The following is a 19,689-nucleotide window of genomic DNA, read 5'->3' on the forward strand; positions in this document are numbered from 1 at the left end:
GCAAAAAGGAGAAGCAGCCCTTTTCTCTGTTAGATGTCCTCATACCTCGGTGTGACACCAGCAGCCATATCCCTGAGCAGAACTGGTCTGAACATGTCACAGCAGAAAGATGGGAGGAATCTGGGTCCCAGATGAAGCTTCTAAATTAAATAACTCAGATAGGAATAATGCAATAGAGCAGGAAAAACTGACAAGATAAGAGAAAATCACTAGAGTAATGTCCTTGAGTGAGTGAGAGAGGTTGGGATCCTGCACAAGTGGAAGGGATGGGTTTAGACAGGAACATGGAGAATCCAATCATGTAACAGGTGGGAAGCAGAGGAGGTATGTCCAGGAAAAAAGTGACAGGTAGCAGGGGAGGTGGGAGGTGGGGGCTTGTAGAAAGTTTCTTCTGATGGCTTTCATTTTCTCAGTGAAATAGGAAACAAGATCATCAGCTAAGAATGAGGATAACAGGTGGTGTTGGAGGTTTAAGGAAAAGGCAAAAGGTGTGAAATAATGTCTAAAAGAGGGGAATGCAGTTGATGGGCATTTAAGGATGCTTTGGATACAGCTATCATCATTTAGAGTCACCCTAGTCACTGTGGTTGTGTGATTTTCTCTGGCTGTATTCAACTTCACAGATGCAAGTGGGGAGCTGGATCTAACCAGGACCAGAATTTTGCCAAGTGGGCATGATAAGATCAGAAAAATGCAAAGGAATTGAGGGTGTGCTTAAGGGAGAGACTGTAATGATGGGTCATGGGTTTTTAAGATGATGGGAAGTGAGGGCATGAGGAGACTGAAGGTCAGTGGAAAATTAAAATATCAATGGATTGGAGGTCCCACTGGGGTCAAAGAACTGTTAGAGTTGAGGTGTTGGAGTCAATGAGTAGTAAATGTAGGAGGTGGTGGTAGAGGCTGGATGCTGGCAGCAGGGAGTATGAAGAGCTACAGATATTAGTGATAGTAAGATTCAGGAGCTATGATCATGGGCATGGGTGACCAAGGTGTGGGGAAGACAAGACTATTAGAGGGATGAAGTTCAAGGGACTACTTGGCTTTGGAACTAGAGGAAATTTGTGCATTGTGGTAGAAGGTAAAATATGGACTCAAGCTCCCCCAAGCCTAGTATGCACAGCCTTTTACAATGTGACTTTGTAGCTCTTCCAAAAAAGTAGTTTCTATTTCCTGACTCCTTGAATACAGCTTGGCTTTGTGACTTACTTGCAAAAGCAGCATCATGTGATTTCTGAGGTTATACTTTAAAATGCTTTACAGCTTTTATTTTGTACTCTTGTAACTGGCCTGAGATAGACATGAGATGTCATGTCTATCTAGCCAATTGGAGGATGAGCAGCCACATAAAGGTGAATTGACAGTTGACTGCTGGCCCCAACCCCAGATGTGGGAGTGAGAGCACCTTGGACCACTCATCTAACTCACAGAATCATGGGAAAAAATGTCACTGTGATTTCAAGCCCCTGAGTTCTGAGGCTGTATGTTAGGATGTAAAGACAAATAGAAACATGTGAATAGTGAAATCATCAAGAATTATGACAAGAGAATGTTAAAGAGTAATTTCAAACCAGAGCTAATATCTAGATTTGTGAGAAAATAATGATTTCTTTTCTTTTTCTTTTTTAAGCTAGTTTGAGTCCATTGCTTTGTTATTTGCTGTCAAAAGTACCCAATTTATACAATGAGGTTTCAACACAGATCTCCCCCTACTCCCCCGAAGAAGCTTAAAAACCTCAAAGGTGTGACATCAGTCTTTCTTTGATGACTTCCTGCCATGGAGGATGGGAAGTCTTCAGGGAAGAGGTGGCCTCTTGGATGATCCATGGTGAGGGATCTCACACAGATGTGCCCAATGCCCTCTTTCGCTTTGGGACATGATGAAGCACAGTGGGATAGATGAGCAGGACAGAGAGAAGGGACAGAGGGGGCGAAGAACTCTGGGCCCCTTTCCCCTTGGTTTGTCATGTTGGAGTTTGTAGAATGGGAGGTGAGAGAGTGCCTGGGAGAGGCCAGAGGCCCGGCAGGCAAAAAGGGCGGAGATGCAGGAGAAAAAATGACCACCTTGATAGAAGTATGGAGTGAGGAGGGGAGGTGGAAAGAGAGGCTGGGGAAAGACAAGACAGGAGGAGTGGGGTACAGGGGCCAGGGTGGGGGAAATGAGGTGATGCTGAGGGACCTGCGGTGCTACTGCCTAAGACCCTCTTACGTCTCCCAAAACCACTTTTGCCCATCTGTGAGACACTAACCAATCCGACTTTGGTGTTCTGGAAATAGCCTGGGATCAGAAGCAACCTCTTTTGTCATGCAGACAGTGTGCCCCAGAATTAGGCAACAGGGACATCTCTGTGATCACGGCACCACCAAATTAACTTATTCATGTAGCCACTGAACCTAAAAGGTTTGCATCAGTGACCACCAGGGTCCATGCAGTTGAGATGCCTGGGCCCTGCCCTGTCTTGGTTAAATCAGAGCATAAGATTTCTGGAATGTTGAGTTTGCGTCAGGAAAGGAGAACCAGAAACAGGTCTTGGTCAAAACTGGATGCCATGGATGACATGTGCAGGTCATGAAAGGCAAATACGTGAGAAGGAACCAGCAGGCCAAGTCATGGGGCTGACACAGGAGGGGGTATCAAATTAAGGAATCAGAGCCTTAGACAAACTCAAGGTTAGAATCTTCAGGTGTGCACCTTATTGATACTTCTCTGTTTCCACCACATCGAGAGGCTACAGTCACTGCCTAAATGCTTATTCCCATGTGCTTGCTGGTGGAGAAGAATCTCCTGGGTATGAGGTTCAGTGACAAAAGCAATGGAAGACAATGTGTATTGTATTCACTCACCTGTGTAAAAAAAAGTGTGTGTGTGTGTGTGTGTTCTATGTTCAAAGTGACATGAGAATCTGATACTGTTGTTCCTTTTGGGAAGAGAAATAGGGGAAATAAGGGGCCAGGGGTAGGCAAACTTAACTCTTCACCTTATATTTTGTGTACTTAAAAATATAAACAAATTACATTTCAGAGAATTCCTGTAGACCAGTGATTCTCAAAACTTACTAGAAATGCAAATCTAGGTCAGGCATGGTGGGATCACAGGTCACACATGTAATCTCAGCACTTTGGGAGGCTGGGGCAAGAGGGTCACTTTGAGGCCAACCTAGGCAACATGACAAGACACCCATTTCTACTATATATATATATATACACACACACACATATATATATATTTTAATTAGCCAGGTGTGGTGGCATGCACCTGTGGTCCCAGCTACTCAGGAGACTGAAGTGGGAGGATCACTTGAGCCCAGAAGGTTGAGGCTGCAGTGAGCCATGATCATGCTACTGCACTCCAGCCTGAGTGACAGAGCAAGACTATCACAAGAACAGAAAACCAAACACCGCATGTTCTCACTCATAGGTGGGAACTGAACAATGAGATCACTTGGACTCAGGAAGGGGAACATCACACACCGGGGCCTATCGTGGGGAGGGGGGAGGGGGGAGGGATTGCATTGGGAGTTATACCTGATGTAAATGACGAGTTGATGGGTGCAGCACACCAACATGGCACAAGTATACATATGTAACAAACCTGCACGTTATGCACATGTACCCTACAACTTAAAGTATAATAATAATAAATAAATTTTAAAAAAAGAAAAATAAAAAAGAAAAAAGTAAATTCTCAGGCCCCATTACAGACTTACTGACCGTAATCTCCAGAGACAAGTCCAGAAATCTGTTTTAACAAGCCCTCTGTACATTCTGATGGATATTCAAACTTGAGAACCATTGCTTTAGGCCAGGGATTCTACTTCTCAGATTTTTTTACCTATTAAAATTCCAATGCCCAGGCTGCACCCTAGACCAAGCACATCAGAATATCTGGGGGTGGGCCTAGGAGTCAATTGTCCTTCAAGCTTCACATGTGACTCTAACACAGCAGAAGAAACACTGGTTTCACCTACCTTCTTCTAATTCTGGGATCCACCTCTTCCCAGCCTCAAATCTTGCTCAGCCTGTAGATGTGATAACCTGGAGATTTTTTTTCTTGGAGTTCTTCCACAATGGCTTCTGGCTTCTCAGTTCCCCACCATCGCTGGAGAGAGTGTGTGGTGAGAAGACAAGGCCCAGCAGTTGAATATGAGGTTGAACCTGATGACAGCCAGGGTCCATGGGCTCTGCAGGTGTTAAAGAGAGAGTCATCCCACGAGAACTACGTGAAAAATGCACAGGCTTCAGTAACTGACTTGATCAACTGGAAGAAAGGGTATCAGTGATTGAAGATCAAATGAATGAAATGAGTGAGAAGAGAAGTTTAGAGAAAAAAGAGTAAAAAGAAATGAACAAAGCCTCCAAGAAATATGGGACTCTGTGAAAAGACCAAATCTATGTCTGATTGTGTACCTGAAGTGATAGAGAGAATGGACCAAGTTGGAAAACACTCTGAAGGATATCATCCAGGAGAACTTCCCCAACCTAGCAAGGCAGGCCAACATTCAAATTCAGGAAATACAGAGAACATCACAAAGATACTTCTCAAGAAGAGCAACTCCAAGACACATAATTATCAGATTCACCAAAGTTGAAATGAAGGAAAAGATGTTAAGGGCAGCCAGAGAGAAAAGTAGGGTTACCCACAAAGGGAAGCCCATCATACTAACAGTGGATCTTTCAGCAGAAACTCTAGAAGCCAGATGAGAGTGGGGGCCAATATTCAACATTCTTAAAGAAAAGAATTTTCAACCCAGAATTTCATATCCAGACAAACTAAGTTTCATAAGTGAAGGAGAAATAAAATCCTTTACAGACAAGCAAATGCTAAGAGATTTTGTCACCACCAGGCCTGCCCTACAAGAGCGCCTGTAGGAAGCACTAAATGTGGAAAGGAACAACTGGTACCAGCCACAGCAAAAACATGCCAAAATGTAAAGATTATTGATGCTAGGAAGAAACTGCATCAACTAACAAGCAAAATAAACAGCTAACATCATAATGACAGGATCAAGTTCACACATAACAATACTAACCTTAAATGTAAATGGGCTAAATGCTCCAATTAAAAGACACAGACTGGCAAATTGGATAAAGAGTCAAGATCCATCAGTGTGCTGTGTTCAGGAGACCCATCTCACATACAGAGACACACATAAGCTCAAAATAAAGGGATGGAAGAAGATCTACCAAGCAAATGGAAAACAAAAAAAGCAGGGGTTGCAATCCTAGTCTCTGATAAAACAGACTTTAAACCAACAAAGATCAAAAGAGACAAAGAAAGTCATTACATAATGGTAAAGGGATCAATTCAACAAGAAGAGCTAACTATCCTAAATATATATGCACCCAATACAAGAGCACCCAAATTCATAAAGCAAGTCCTTAGACACTTAGAAAGAGACTCAGACTCCCACACAGTAATAATGGGAGACTTTAACACCCCACTGTCAACATTAGACAGATCAATGAGACAGAAAGTGAACAAGGATATCCAAGAATTGAACTCAACTCTGCACCAAGCAGACCTAATAGACATCTACAGAACTCTCCACCCCAAATCAACAGAATATACATTCTTCTCAGCACCACATCACACTTATTCCAAAATGGACCATATAGTTGGAAGTAAAGCACTTCTCAGCAAGGGTAAAAGAACAGAAATTATAACAAACTGTCTCTCAGACCACAGTGCAATCAAACTAGAACTCAGGATTAAGAAACTCACTCAAGACCACTCAACTACATGGAAACTGAACAACCTGCTCCTGAATGACTACTGGGTACATAACGAAATGAAGGCAGAAAGAAAGATGTTCTTTGAAACCAATGAGAACAAAGATACAACATGCCAGAATCTCTGGGACACATTTAAAGCAGTGTGCAGAGGGAAATTTATAGCACTAAATGCCCACAAGAGAAAGCAGGAAAGATCTAAAACTGACACCCTAACATCACAATTAAAAGAACTAGAGTAGCAAGAGCAAACACATTCAAAAGCTAGCAGAAGGCAAGAAATAACTAAGATCAGAGCAGAACTGAAGGAGACAGAGACACAAAAAATCCTTCAAAAAAATCAGTGAATCCAGGAGCTGGCTTTTTGAAAAGATCAGCAAAATTGATAGACCGCTAGCAAGATTAATAAAGAAGAAAAGAGAGGACCGGGCGCGGTGGCTCAAGCCTGTAATCCCAGCACTTTGGGAGGCCGAGGCGGGTGGATCACAAGGTCAGGAGATCGAGACTATCCTGGCTAACATGGTGAAACCCCGTCTCTACTAAAAATACAAAAAAACTAGCCGGGCGCGGTAGCGGGCGCCTGTAGTCCCAGCTACTTGGGAGGCTGAGGCGGGAGAATGGCGTGAACCCGGGGGGCGGAGCTTGCAGTGAGCCGAGATTGCGCCACTGCACTCCAGCCTGGGAGACACAGTGAGACTCCGTCTCAAAAAAAAAAAAAAAAAAAAAAAGAAGAAAAGAGAGAAGAATCAAATACATGCCAAAAAATTGATAAAGGAGATATCACCACTGACCCCACAGAAATACAAACTAACATCAGAGAATACTATAAACACCTCTACGCAAATAAACTAGAAAACCTAGAAGAAATGGATAAATTCCTGGACACATACACTCTCCCAAGACTAAACCAAGAAGAAGTTGAATCCCTGAATAGACCAATAACAGACTCTGAAATTGAGGCACTAATTAATAGCTTAACAACTACAAAAAGTCCAGGACCAGATGGATTCACTGCCGAATTCTACTAGAGGTACAAGGAGGAGCTAGTATGATTCCTTCTGGAACTATTCCAATCAATAGAAAAAGAGGGAATCCTCCCTAATTCATTTTATGAGGCTAACATCATCCCTATACCAAAGCCTGGCAGAGACACAACAACAACAAAAAGAGAATTTTAGACCAATATCCCTGATGAACATCGATGCAAAAATCCTCAATAAAATACTGGCAAACTGAATCCAGCAGCACATCAAAAAGCTCATCCACCATGATCAAGTGGGCTTCATCCCTGGGATGCAAGGCTGGTTCAACATATGCAAATCAATAAAACGTAATCCATCATATAAACAGAATCAAGGACAAAAACCACATGATTATCTCAATAGATGCAGAAAAGGCCTTTGACAAAATTCAATACCGCTTCATGCTAAAAACTCTCAAATTCGGTATTGATGGAATGTATCTCAAAATAATAAGAACTATTTATGACAAACCCACAGCCAATATCATACTGAATGGGCAAACACTGGAAGCATTCCCCTTGAAAACTGGCATAAGACAGGGATGCCCTCTCTCACCACTCCTATTCAACATAGTGTTGGAAGTTCAGGCCAGCACAATCAGGCAAGAGAAAGAAATAAAGGGTATCCAATTAGGAAAAGAGGAAGTCAAATTGTCCTTGTTTGCAGATGACATGACTGTATATTTAGAAAACCCCATCATCTCAGCCTAAAATCTCCTTAAGCTGATAACTTCAGCAAAGTCTTGGGAAACAAAATCATTGTGCAAAAATCACAAGCATTCTTATACATCAATAACAGACAAACAGAGCGCCAAATCATGAATGAACTTCCATTCACAATACTTCAAAGAGAATAAAATACCTAGGAATCCAACTTACAAGTGATGTGAAGGACCTCTTCAAGAAGAACTACGATTCCTCAAGGATCTAGAACTAGAAGTACCATATGACCCAGCCATCCAAATATTTGGGTAGATATTTGGGTATCTACCCAAAGGATTATAAATCATGCTGCTATAAAGACACATGCACACGTATGTTTATTGCGGCACTATTCACAATAGCAAAGACTTGGAATCAACCCAAATGTCCATCAGTGACAGACTGGATTAAGAAAATGTGGCACATATACACCATGGAATACTATGCAGCCATAAAAAAGGATGAGTTTGTGTCCTTTGTAGGGACATGGATGCAGCTGGAAACCATCATTCTCAGCAAACTATCGCAAGAACAGAAAAGCAAACACTGCATGTTCTCACTCATAGGTGGGAACTGAACAATGAGATCACTTGGACTCGAGAAGGGGAACATCACACACCAGGGCCTATCACGGGGAGGGGGAAGGGGGGAGGGATTGCATTGGGAGTTATACCTGATGTAAATGACGAGTTGATGGGTGCTGATGAGTTGATGGGTGCAGCACGCCAACATGGCACAGGTATACATATGTAACAAACCTGCATGTTATCCACATGTACCCTAGAACTTAAAGTATAACTAAAAAAAAAAAAAAAGGAAGAACTACAAACCAGTGCTCAATGAAATAAAAGAGGACACAAACAAATGGAAGAACATACCATGCTCATGGATAGGAAGAATCAATATCATGAAAATGGCCATACTACCCAAGGTAATTTACAGATTCAATACCATCCCCATTATACTACCAATGACTTTCTTCACAGAATTGGAAAAACCTACTTTAAAGTTCATATGGAACCAAAAAAGAGCCCGCATTGCCAAGACAATCCTAAGTCAAAAGAACAAAGCTGGAGGCGTCACGCTACCTGACTTCAAACTATGCTACAAGGCTATGGTAACCAAAACAGCATGGTACTGGTACCAAAACAGAGATATAGACCAATGGAACAGAACAGAGCCCTCAGAAATAATACCACACATCTACAACCATCTGGTCTTTGACAAACCTGACAAAAACAAGAAATGGGGAAAGGATTCCCCATTTAATAAATGGTTCTGGGGAAACTGGCTAGCCATATGTAGAAAGCGGAAACTGAATCCCTTCCTTACACCTTATACAAAAATTAATTCGAGATGGATTAGAGACTTAAATCTTAGACCTAAAACCATAAAAACCCTAGAAGAAAACCTAGGCAATATCATTCAGGACATAGGCATGGGCAGGGACTTCATGTCTAAAACACCAAAAGCAATGGCAACAAAAGCCAAAATTGACAAATAGGATCTAATTAAACTGAAGAGCTTTTGCACAGCAAAAGAAACTACCATCAGAGTGAACAGGCAACCTACAGAATGGGAGAATATTTTTGCAATCTACTCATCTGACAAAGGGCTAATATCCAGAACCTACAAAGAACTCAAACAAATTTACAAGAAAAAAACAAACAACCCCATCAAAAAGTGGGCAAAGGATATGAGCAGACACTTCTCAAAAGAAGACATTTATGCAGCCACCAGACACATGAAAAAATGCTCATCATCATTCGCCATCAGAGAAATGCACATCAAAACCACAATGAGATACCATCTCACACCAGTTAGAATGGCGATCATTAAAAAGCCAGGAAACAACAGGTGCTGGAGTGGATGTGGAGAAATAGGAACACTTTTACACTGTTGGTGGGGCTGTAAACTAGTTCAACCATTGTGGAAGACTGTGGCGATTCCTCAAGGATCTAGAACTAGAAGTACCATTTGACCCAGCCATCCCATTACTGGGTACATACCCAAAGGATTATAAATCTTGCTGCTATAAAGACACATGCACACATATGTTTATTGCGGCACTATTCACAATAGCAAAGACTTGGAACCAACCCAAATGTCCATCAATGACAGACAGAATTAAGAAACTGTGGCACATATACACCATGGAATACTATGCAGCCATAAAAAAGGATGAGTTCATGTCCTTTTTAGGGACATGGATGCCCTGGAAACTATCATTCTCAGCAACCTATCGTAAGAACAGAAAACCAAACACCGCATGTTCTCACTCATAGGTGGGAATTGAACAATGAGAACATTTGGACACAGGAAGGGGAACATCACACACCAGTGCCTGTTGTGGGGTGGGGCCAGGGGGGAGGGATAGGATTAGGAGATATACCTAATGTAAATGACGAGTTAATGGGTGCAGCACAACAACATGGCACATGTATACATATGTAACAAACCTGCACGTTGTGCACATGTACCCTAGAACTTAAAATATAATAAATAAATAAATAAATAATAAAAAATGAAAATAAAGAATCATCCACAGCCACCACTGGCAGGGTCCCCTGCATCTCTTCCCCGAGCATTGGTGCCAAGGCTGGGGTGGAAGGCTGTCCCAGGACAGGGTTTGGTCTAGTGCTGGGCTTCCACTGCAACCTCTCTGGGGCAAAGGAAGCTGCCCACATCTCCCGCTTCTCTCCAAGGAAGAGGAACATTGATGTGGATCAAGGACAATATGGCAACCTTGAGAGAACACTACAGTTTTTAAGGAGAGGAGTCAAAGGGATTTTAGGAGAAATGGACAGGGCAAGATCATCCCTCTTTCCTGGTTTCTCCCTTGTCTCTCTGTGCTCCCCACATTGTACACATCTGCTGTGGTGAGATGGGCGTGTGCACTAAGGGGTTTGCAAGGCCATAGGAGATCTAGGTGCGGGTGTGGGAGGGGAGACAGAGCAGGCAACTGAGCAGCCTCTTGTTTAGGCCTTGAGCTAAAGAGAGAAAGAAGTCTTCCTAGCTCACAGCTAGTCCAGCCTAATCTTCTGAAGAAAGATCACATGAGACTCTGAGCCAAAAGCATTGAGAAAATCTAGATCCATGTCCCCCAAATTTAAGCTGGATCCATGCCACCTAAATTTAAGCATGTATCAGAATCATATGGCAGTCTTTGTCAAAACCTGGATTGCTCGGCCTCATCCCCAGGATTTCTGAGTCAGTATGTCCGGCATGGGACCCCAGAATTTGCATGGTTAGCAACATCCCAGGGAATGTGGATGCTGCTGGTCCAGGGACCTCACTTTGAGAACCACTGCTCTAAAGGACTTCCTCACCCCTTCTCACCCTTGATGCACCCTTCCTTAGCCCAGGGTATTTCCCAGGCCACTACAAAAGCTGTTCCTCATTGTGGTAACTTGGTTAATTGTTTGTGATCCTTCCTAAGCTATAAGCTCTCAAAGAATGGATCCAGCCTCTTTCTTCACCACGATATCCCAAGCACCCAATACAATGTCTGGCACATTGTGAGTACTGAATAAATATTTGTTCAATGAACAAGCAGATTTGCCTGGTACATCCCTTCTGTGGCATGAAACCTACAGCAGTGCTAGAAGGCTGGTTGAGGATGAGGTACTGACCATGTCCCTCACTTTAGACAGGATCAAGGACAAGGAAGGCCTCACAAGCCTCTGTTCTTTTTGGAAACTGATCCACCAGCAAAGTGCTGCAAATAGCCAGGCCCATGCAGACCCCCATTTACGTCTTCGGGGTGAAGCTGAGTGATGATCAGACATCAACCTTAGGCCATCTTGTCTGAATTCTTTATTTTAAGGATAAAGAAACTGAACCATGAAGGGACAAGTGATCTTTTCAAAGCACATTCACACTGATGGTTTCTGAAACAGTGCTTCGTAGCAATGCAGTGAGGAAGGTTAGGGGTGTCCCCACATTACAGAAGACACAAGGGCAGTGGCAGAGTAGGTATTGGCAGTTGTGAGAAGAGTCACAGTACTCATCATTTGTCAGACATTTTTCACTGTTCCAGGCACTCTGACATTTTTCAAGTACAAGGTGACCTCATGCTTCTCCTCTGAGGTAAGCATTTAGTACTCCCATTTAGCAGAGTAGGAACTGAGACTTAGAAAGATGAGTGATCTGCCCATGTCACAGGTGGAGAGCTGGGATTTGAACTTGGCCCATGTTTGACCATCGCATAAAGCAGGAATGGGGCATCAGAAAGGGAAGATCAAAACATAACCAACAGACCTATATTCCCTCCATGCTGGAGGTTCCTGAGGCAAAGCCACTCTCTGAGGTTTGGTGGGGAGGGACGTGGGGAACACAGAGCAGAGGGACAGTGAGCTCCCAGAGGCTGAGGGGTATGGGGTGTCAAAGAGAAGCTGCTGCCTCTGTGTACACCCATGTCAGTTGGTTTTGAGGAACAGGACTCAGGATTGCAGTTTAAATCCTTCCATTCACAATCTTTAAGGAAGAAGAAAAAAAAAGTCTGCCGCTGACTGCAAGAGCTCTATGCCCTGCCCCCATCCCACATATACGCATCCCACACTTCAATTGCTCCAAACATTCTGGGAACATCTCACTGCCACCCACCTCACCCAACTCAGTTTCACCTGCCCCCAGTTCCCTTAAGGCTGAGCTCCCAGGGCCAAGACTCAAGAGCCTCAGAGTGAGCAGAGAAAATCCTCGCAGTTAACTTGGCCTCCAGGAAGTGGCCACTGGTGGGCGTTGTGGCCATTCATGAGCACCCAACCACACAAAAAGAAGAACTTTGTCCCCCTTCTTGTCATTTTGAAAGACTGTGAAACTGGAGTCAATTCTCCATCATCACACAGGAACCTGAGCACTTCCTACTCGGTCAGGACCTTGAATTCATAAAAACTCGGAAAGCCCCAGAAACAAAGACTTCACGGACAAAGTCCCTTGGAACCAGAGTAAGTGGCACTTGTTTTCCTGTCTTATCTGTTACTGTGGAGGGCAGTCTTGTTCAAAGACATGCATGCAGCTAGGGGCTCCTCAAAGGTGAGGGGAGTTCTTTGAGGGCCGGGCAAATGTCTAAGTAGCCCATGGATGCATCTCCAAGGCAATTAATACTGTAGCAATATTGAGAATGATGGATTTATAAAGCTGGGTGCTCAGATGAAATATAGGCTTTTTTTGCTAAAAAGGAAGCTTACTTGAAGGATTGGCTGTTGGTTACTGATTAAGAAAGTCAGTCAGTACTAAGGGACAAAAGGTGTTTTCTGTGGAAACCTATCCAACAAGAAATTGCTTGGGCAGGCGCAGTGGCTCACGCCTGTAATCCCAGCACTTTGGAGGCCGAGGCGGGAGGATCACGAGGTCAAGAGTTGAATCCGGGAGGTGGAGATTGCAGCGAGCTGAGACTATGCCACTGCATTCCAGCCTGGCGACAGAGCAAGAGTCTGTCTAAAGAAAAAAAAAATTACTTGCCAAATCCCTCCATGTAAAGGAAAACCAAACATGGTGTATGAAGAAATTAAAGCAAGAGGGAAATATTAGTTAGAAAAATCTTGGCAGATGCAAGGATGATTTGATACTGAACCTATCTCTCAAGAAGACTAGAACCAAGGATCCTCAAAATCGGCACTGCTGTCTTTGGAGGAAGTAGGCTTTCACTCACCCAAAGGCAAGGAGCTGGCTAGGTGATCTTGGGGGGCATCTGTTCTGCTCTACTAACAAAGACACAGGTCAGGATTTTGTTCTGAAGATAGAGGGGCACGGTGGCTCCTTACAGGTATCTACTTCATAGGTGATCTTGGTGGTCCCAGACTTCAAAGAAGAGATGGAAACTCCCAGAAGTTTGCATAGCCTACCACCAGGCTATGTGCCACTCACTGATCCTTTAGTTCCCGCACCGAGCAGTGGGACAGTGCTGGCTGGACTGTTCAGAATGTGGGGCCTGGGCAGTGATGTGCTTGTAAATGTTCAACAACTGACTCTTTTGAAGAAAAGATCCCTGCTTTATAACATTTGTTGATTTTCACGGTATAAATGCTCCCACTGTGGTCAGTTTCAAGCTACCAACATGCTGAATGTGGAGTGGGGAAGAGATGCCCGCGATTGGCATTTATGAACCAGTACAAGCCAGCCAGCACACCATTGGCCTGGGTGTCTTTCACCATCACCGATTGCTCTATATCTGCTCAGAGACTTCACCAACTCCCAGGCTGGAGGACACTAGCAGTGGAGGGTCCAGGATCCAGGGCTATAGCTGACCACTGTGCAGTGGCCTTGAGGCAGACTTCTGCAATAGAATACAGCAGGGCTAGCAGGTTAGATGGCAACACGGTCCTTTGCTTTCTCTTGTGGGGCCGCACCCCAGATCACCTCCCTTTAGGAACAGCATGCCTTGGAGTGGTTGCCTGGTGCTTAACAAGTTGGGGAAATAACAAATGGGTTGGAGGTAAGGGGAATACGGAGGTGACTCGGTTTAAAATGCCACCTGACAATGTTGACCCCACTTGCCTTCAACTTTGCCAAACCTTCCCAGAAACTGGACTCATGGGGTCAGCCTCACACTAGCTGCTCTTCATGCTTTCCAAGCTGTTTGCTTATGTCCACTGTTAACCTGCCCGCCCACGGAAAAGTGCTGACTACCAAACTGAACTGTCTGCCCTCATCAGCAATAGCTGTGGTCACAGAAATTAGAAAGTGCCAACACAGCTTTGTTAGTGACCGCTAGCCTGACTCTCTCCAGAAAGAAGGCTGATTGGATCTCTCTGGAGATGGAGGAGTGGGCCAGGGGATGGGTTTGATGAAAAATTAAAGCTCCTCACTTCCCACCCTAATAGAGTATCTCCCCTTCCAGTCAGGGTGACCTATACCCTCCATGTGCCTTCATCTCCTTTACAATGGCTATTGAAAAAATGTGAATTGTGTAAGCAGGAAACATTCCTTAAGGAGAGTAGAAGGAAGAACACCAGAGACGCAGGTTTAAGATAGAAATTATAAAGTAGGTGCCACTTACTTTACTGATCGGTATTTGAGTCAAATCAATTTAGATTGGTGGCAATAGATTGACAATTTCAAATGTCATTCACATGGAAGGGACCATCATTGTCCACCGTTACCAAGAAAAATCACTTTCTAGATTAACTACAAAGAGATTTGGCGGGGGGGTGGGGGACAGGGTATACCAGCCAGCCAGGGACATCCTGGACATTGGTGCCTGGCACGCACTGGTGGTGACAGGCCTCAGGGAAGGGCTCCTGCAGGGAAGGAGGTCTCTCAGGGAAGGTCCCCAAGAAAAGTGCCCTGGCCTGGCCCTTGCCAGGTGGTGGTGGTGGGGATGATGGTGGCACTTTTCTCATACATTACTTCACAGCAGCCCTACAAGATAAGAGTTGCTTTCCCACATTACAGATGAGGAATGAAGCTCAGAGAGGTAAAATAATTTATCCAAGGTCACAAAGCTCGTAGGTTACACCAAAGCCGATACTTCATTTGGGGAGGCATCTTTAATAAGCAATTGGACAGGATTCAAAAAGTGTGCCGAAAAAGCAGGGACTGGGAGAAGTCCTACAAAGGCAACCTACGGAGTGATTCTTTTTTGTTTCATTTTTGTTTGCTTTAAGGCATCCCTGGGTAAAAATATCTAAGAGCTTATCTCAGCAGAATTCAGCTAGTCGCTGTGTAACATCACCTCATAGCTCCAGATCATTCTGAACTCTTCCTCCCCTGACGCCCAGTTTTCTCTTTTTCTGACCACGTTATCTCCCTCCTCTCTGCCTGCACTTTCCTCTCCTTTCAGAAGGTCTGCAGAGTGACCTTAGACCTAGTCCCACCTAAGCGCTGTGCAATGTGGGTCAGGCTCAGCCCACTCTGGTGCCCTCAGTTTCCTCATCTCCAAAATAATGGGATTGACCTACTAGGATTTCACTATGGCAACACCACTGGTGTTTGGGGTAGAATGATCTCTGCATTGTAGGACATCCTTGGCCCTGCCTACCAAATGACAGTAGCGTCCCCCAGTTTTGGTGACAACAGCAACAAATGCCCACACATTTCCAAGTGCCTCAAGGGTACTAGGTCACTCTTGGCTGAGAATCTTTTTAGACCAAAAGCCATGAAGATCTGTTTGTATATTACTCTGAGCCAGGACCATTTTCTTTCTCAGAGTCCTTTTTTCTTTCACAGAGTCCACAGTGCAAAGTCACCGCTCAGTGACAGTGACAGGAAAGCGTAGTGGTGTCAGGGCTGGGCATAAGAGTGATGCACACCTGGGTTTGAGCTCCAGCTCTGTTCTCACAAGAGGTGTGTCCTTGAATATGTTTCCTAACCACTCTGAACCTCTGTTTCATCACCTCTTAAATGAGAACAATAATGGGACCCCTCCAGGGCTCTTTAACCCTAAGTCCAATGCCTAGCCCATGGGGGTGCTTAGGAAGTGTTGGTTATGAATAGTGTGGTAAGGTCTCCCTCTGGCTTTCCACCCACTGAACTTATCTCTTACAAAACACTTTGCCAAAATGATTGAATCAATGATTTGTACATTCATTTGCTTATTGCTTCCACTCTCTGTTAGACTGCAGTTTCCTAGAAGGCAGAGAGGACCTAGGTTTCTCTAACACTCATTTTCTCCCCAAGGCATGGTACACAGAAGGCACTCAATAAACATGTATTGAGTGGCTGAAGAAATGTCCCCACTCCCTTGTCTTTACTGTCCAGTGCCCACTGCCTTTAATAGCAGAGTAAAGACAATTTTTTTTTTAAACCTGTAGGAGAAGCCGGGATGGAGACTCCAGACACCACAGAGAACTATGACATGATCACAGAGTTTGACTATGGGGATGCAACTCCATGCCACAAGGTGAATGAGAGGGCCATTTTGGCCCAACTGCTGCCCCCTCTGTACTCCTTGGTATTTGTCATTGGCGTGGTTGGAAACCTCCTGGTGGTCCTGGTCCTTGTGCAATACAAGAGGCTCAAAAACATGACCAACATCTACCTCCTGAACCTGGCCATTTCTGACCTGCTCTTCCTGTTCACACTGCCCTTCCTGATCTACTACAAGTCGACGGATGACTGGATTTTTGGTGATGCCATGTGTAAGATCCTCTCTGGGTTTTATTACACAGGCTTGTACAGTGAGATCTTTTTCATCATCCTGCTGACGATTGACAGGTACCTGGCCATCGTCCATGCCGTGTTTGCCTTGAGGGCACGGACCGTCACTTTTGGTGTCATCACCAGCATCATCATTTGGGCCCTGGCCATCTTGGCTTCCTCGCCACTCATGTACTTTTCCAAGACCCAGTGGAACATCGTTCGCCACAGCTGCAACCTTCACTTTCCTTACGAAAGCTTTCAACAGTGGAAGCTGTTTCAGGCTCTGAAACTGAACCTCTTTGGGCTGGTGTTGCCTTTGTTGGTCATGATTGTCTGCTACACAGGGATCATAAAGATTCTGCTCAGACGACCAAATGAGAAGAAATCCAAAGCTGTCCGTCTGATTTTTGTCATCATGATCATCTTCTTTCTCTTTTGGACCCCGTACAATTTGACTGAACTTATTTCTGTTTTCCAAGAATTCTTGTTCACTCATCTTTGTGAGCAGAACAGACAATTGGACCTGGCTATGGAAGTGACGGAGGTGATCGCCAACATGCACTGCTGTGTCAACCCAGTGATTTACGCCTTCGCCGGTGAGAGGTTCCGGAAGTACCTACGGCAGTTGTTCCACAGGCGTGTGGCCGTGCACCTGGTTAAATGGCTCCCCTTCCTCTCCGGGGACAGGCTGGAGAGGGTCAGCTCCACGTCTCCCTCCACAGGGGAGCATGAACTCTCTGCTGGACTCTGACTCAGACTACAGGAGGCCAACCCAGAACCAGCAGGAGTGACCTGCCAGGCACATTGAACCAGCAGCCTGGCTTTCCCAGCCAGGTTCTGACACTTGGCACAGCATGGAGTCACAGCCACTTGGGATAGAGAGGGAAAGTAATGGTGGCCTGGGGCTTCTGGGGCTTCAGTCTCTTCCATGAACTTCCCTGGTAGAAAGGAGATGAATGAGCAAAACCAAATATTCCAGAGACTGGGACTAAGCATACCAGAGAAGGGCTTGGACTCAAGCAAGATTTCAGATTTGTGACCATTAGCATTTGTCAACAAAGTCACCCATTTCCCACTATTGCTTGCACAAACCAATTAAACCTAGTAGTGGTGAATGTGGGCTCCATTCAAAGTGAGCTCATGAGCCATGGGAGACACTGATGCATGAGGAATTTCTGTTCTGCCATCACCCCCCTACCCTCCCACTGCCAAAGATCTTGGAAATAGTGATTTCCACAGTGACTCCACTCTGAGTCCCAGAGCCAATCAGTAGCCAGAATCTGCCTCCCCTCCACTCCCCACTGCAGGATTTGGGCCCTTGGAATCCTGGGGAACAAAGAACTAATGATGGAATAATTGAGACCTAATGAGAAATAGAAATGGGGAACTACTGTTGGCAGTGGAACTAAGAAATCCCTTAGGAAAAATTTTTATATCCACTAAAATTAAACAATTCAGGGAGTGGGCTAAGCATGGGCCATATGAATAACATGATGTGCTTCTTAAAATAGCCATAAAGGAGAGGGACTTATCATTTCCATTTACCCTTCTTTTCTGACTATTTTTCTGAATCTCTCTTCTCTTCAAGTTGGGTCATATATTGGTAGATTCTAACGGCTTTATGGCAGCAATTAGTAACAGGCAAAAGGAACCAGAGTTGGTTTCCCTTCTGTTTGTTCTTCATCTAAGCCTTCTGGTTTTATGGGTCAGAGTTCTGACTGCCACCTTGGACTTGTCAGCAAAAAAAAATGACCTGCTGTGTAAGCTGACAGTATTTGTAGCTGATGGGGGTTGGGCGGAAAGTGTCTACTAGGAAGATGCCTGCCCTTGCAGGAGGGTGGGGTGAGATTCTGTGCTGATGTAGGAGTCTGAGAGGGCCCTCAACTCAAAGGAGCTTATTTATCCAAAATGTTCTGGATGCGTCATCTCTAACCAAGGACACCCTATTTATCATGCCTTTGTTCTTTTTTCCCTCAGATGTATATTTCTTTAAAAATCTTTTTCCTAATAACAAAACTTATTTCTAAAACAGCTTAAAAATACAAAGAAAAAGTCCCAAACACTGACATTACCTACACTGCCACTATCCAAAGACAAAATTGCCCACTATGCACTTTTGGGTGTATTTTCTTTTAGTTTGTTTTTTGTTCAGTGCATATTTATGATAATAACAAAGATGGGCTTCAATTGTACCCACTGCTCTGTTGTTGGTTTTAATTAGCAGCAAGTTGTGATCACTTTCCCAGGTCAATAAATCATTTCAAAGCATGGTTTTTGGTGCCTGCACTGAAGTCTATGGCAGGGATGCACCCTAATTTACTCCACCCATTTCCACGCTATTGCTTGCACAAATCAATTTAACACAGCAGTGATGACTGTGGGCTCCATTCAAAGCAAGCTCTTGAGCCATGAGAGACACTGATGCATGAGGAATGTCTGTTCTTGCAGGGTGCTCAGCTCAGTGAGCCAGACAGACACAGGGATGCCAACAGGGCCCAGGCAGCATGGCAGGGGGTTGGGGGGGACTACAGAGCTCAGGGTGCCAAGGCAGTAAAAAGGAAGAAGGAATTATCAGTCAGAAGGCACCCTAAGCTGACGGGTGTCCCACCTTACAACACAGTAACACCATTGGACTGACTTTCCCCCTTTGTGGACACTAGAGCTGTACTCTTACCAAACCACCCACCCCCTTTAGTGGGAATTATGTTCACATGTGGTCTCTGTACAAAGAAGCTGGTGTCATGATGGTCTCGAAAACTTTTGTCTGGGATAGAGGAGGTCATGCTACCTGGGCTTACACCCCCACACAGAAAATATAGACAAATACAGGCTATGGGGTCCAGGTGGATGTCAGCTTTCCAGTTGTAAACCCACCAGCTCTCTCAGCGTGTAGAAAGGAGGCTTAACTGAATTAAGACATATTTGTCTACTGCTTTAGTAAAATAAAACTGCATCAGAAAACATTTAGTCCACAGTGAAATCATAATGTGGAATATTTCACAAGATCCTCCAGTTCCATTTTGAAGTAATACTTGTTTTTCCCCTTATTACAAAGGGAATTTCTAGTTGTAGAAAACTGGAAATAGCTAAAAAACACAAAGGAGAAAAATGAAAGCAACTGCAATTCTCCTCCCCAAATATAACCTCCCTTATACTAC

General features: G+C 44.4%; 1 protein-coding gene across 1 annotated transcript; it reads left to right on the plus strand.

Annotated features, from left to right (window-relative positions):
• The first annotated feature begins 12,288 nt into the window (after window positions 1-12,288).
• Window positions 12,289-18,800, plus strand: CCR1 (C-C motif chemokine receptor 1). Its single transcript, XM_025376291.1, has 2 exons — window positions 12,289-12,396; window positions 16,204-18,800. Exon 2 carries the CDS (start codon window positions 16,215-16,217, stop codon window positions 17,280-17,282), a length of 1,068 nt encoding a protein of 355 aa, XP_025232076.1. The 5' UTR covers window positions 12,289-12,396; window positions 16,204-16,214; the 3' UTR covers window positions 17,283-18,800.
• Window positions 18,801-19,689: the final 889 nt, after the last annotated feature.

Source organism: Theropithecus gelada, chromosome 2, assembly GCF_003255815.1.
Source record: "Theropithecus gelada isolate Dixy chromosome 2, Tgel_1.0, whole genome shotgun sequence".
In the NCBI taxonomy this organism is placed as follows: Eukaryota; Metazoa; Chordata; class Mammalia; order Primates; family Cercopithecidae; genus Theropithecus; species Theropithecus gelada.

Coding starts and splice junctions, on each gene's coding strand:
- CCR1 (XM_025376291.1), top strand. CDS start 16,215: ATGGAGACTCCAGACACCACAGAGAACTATGACATGATCACAGAGTTT.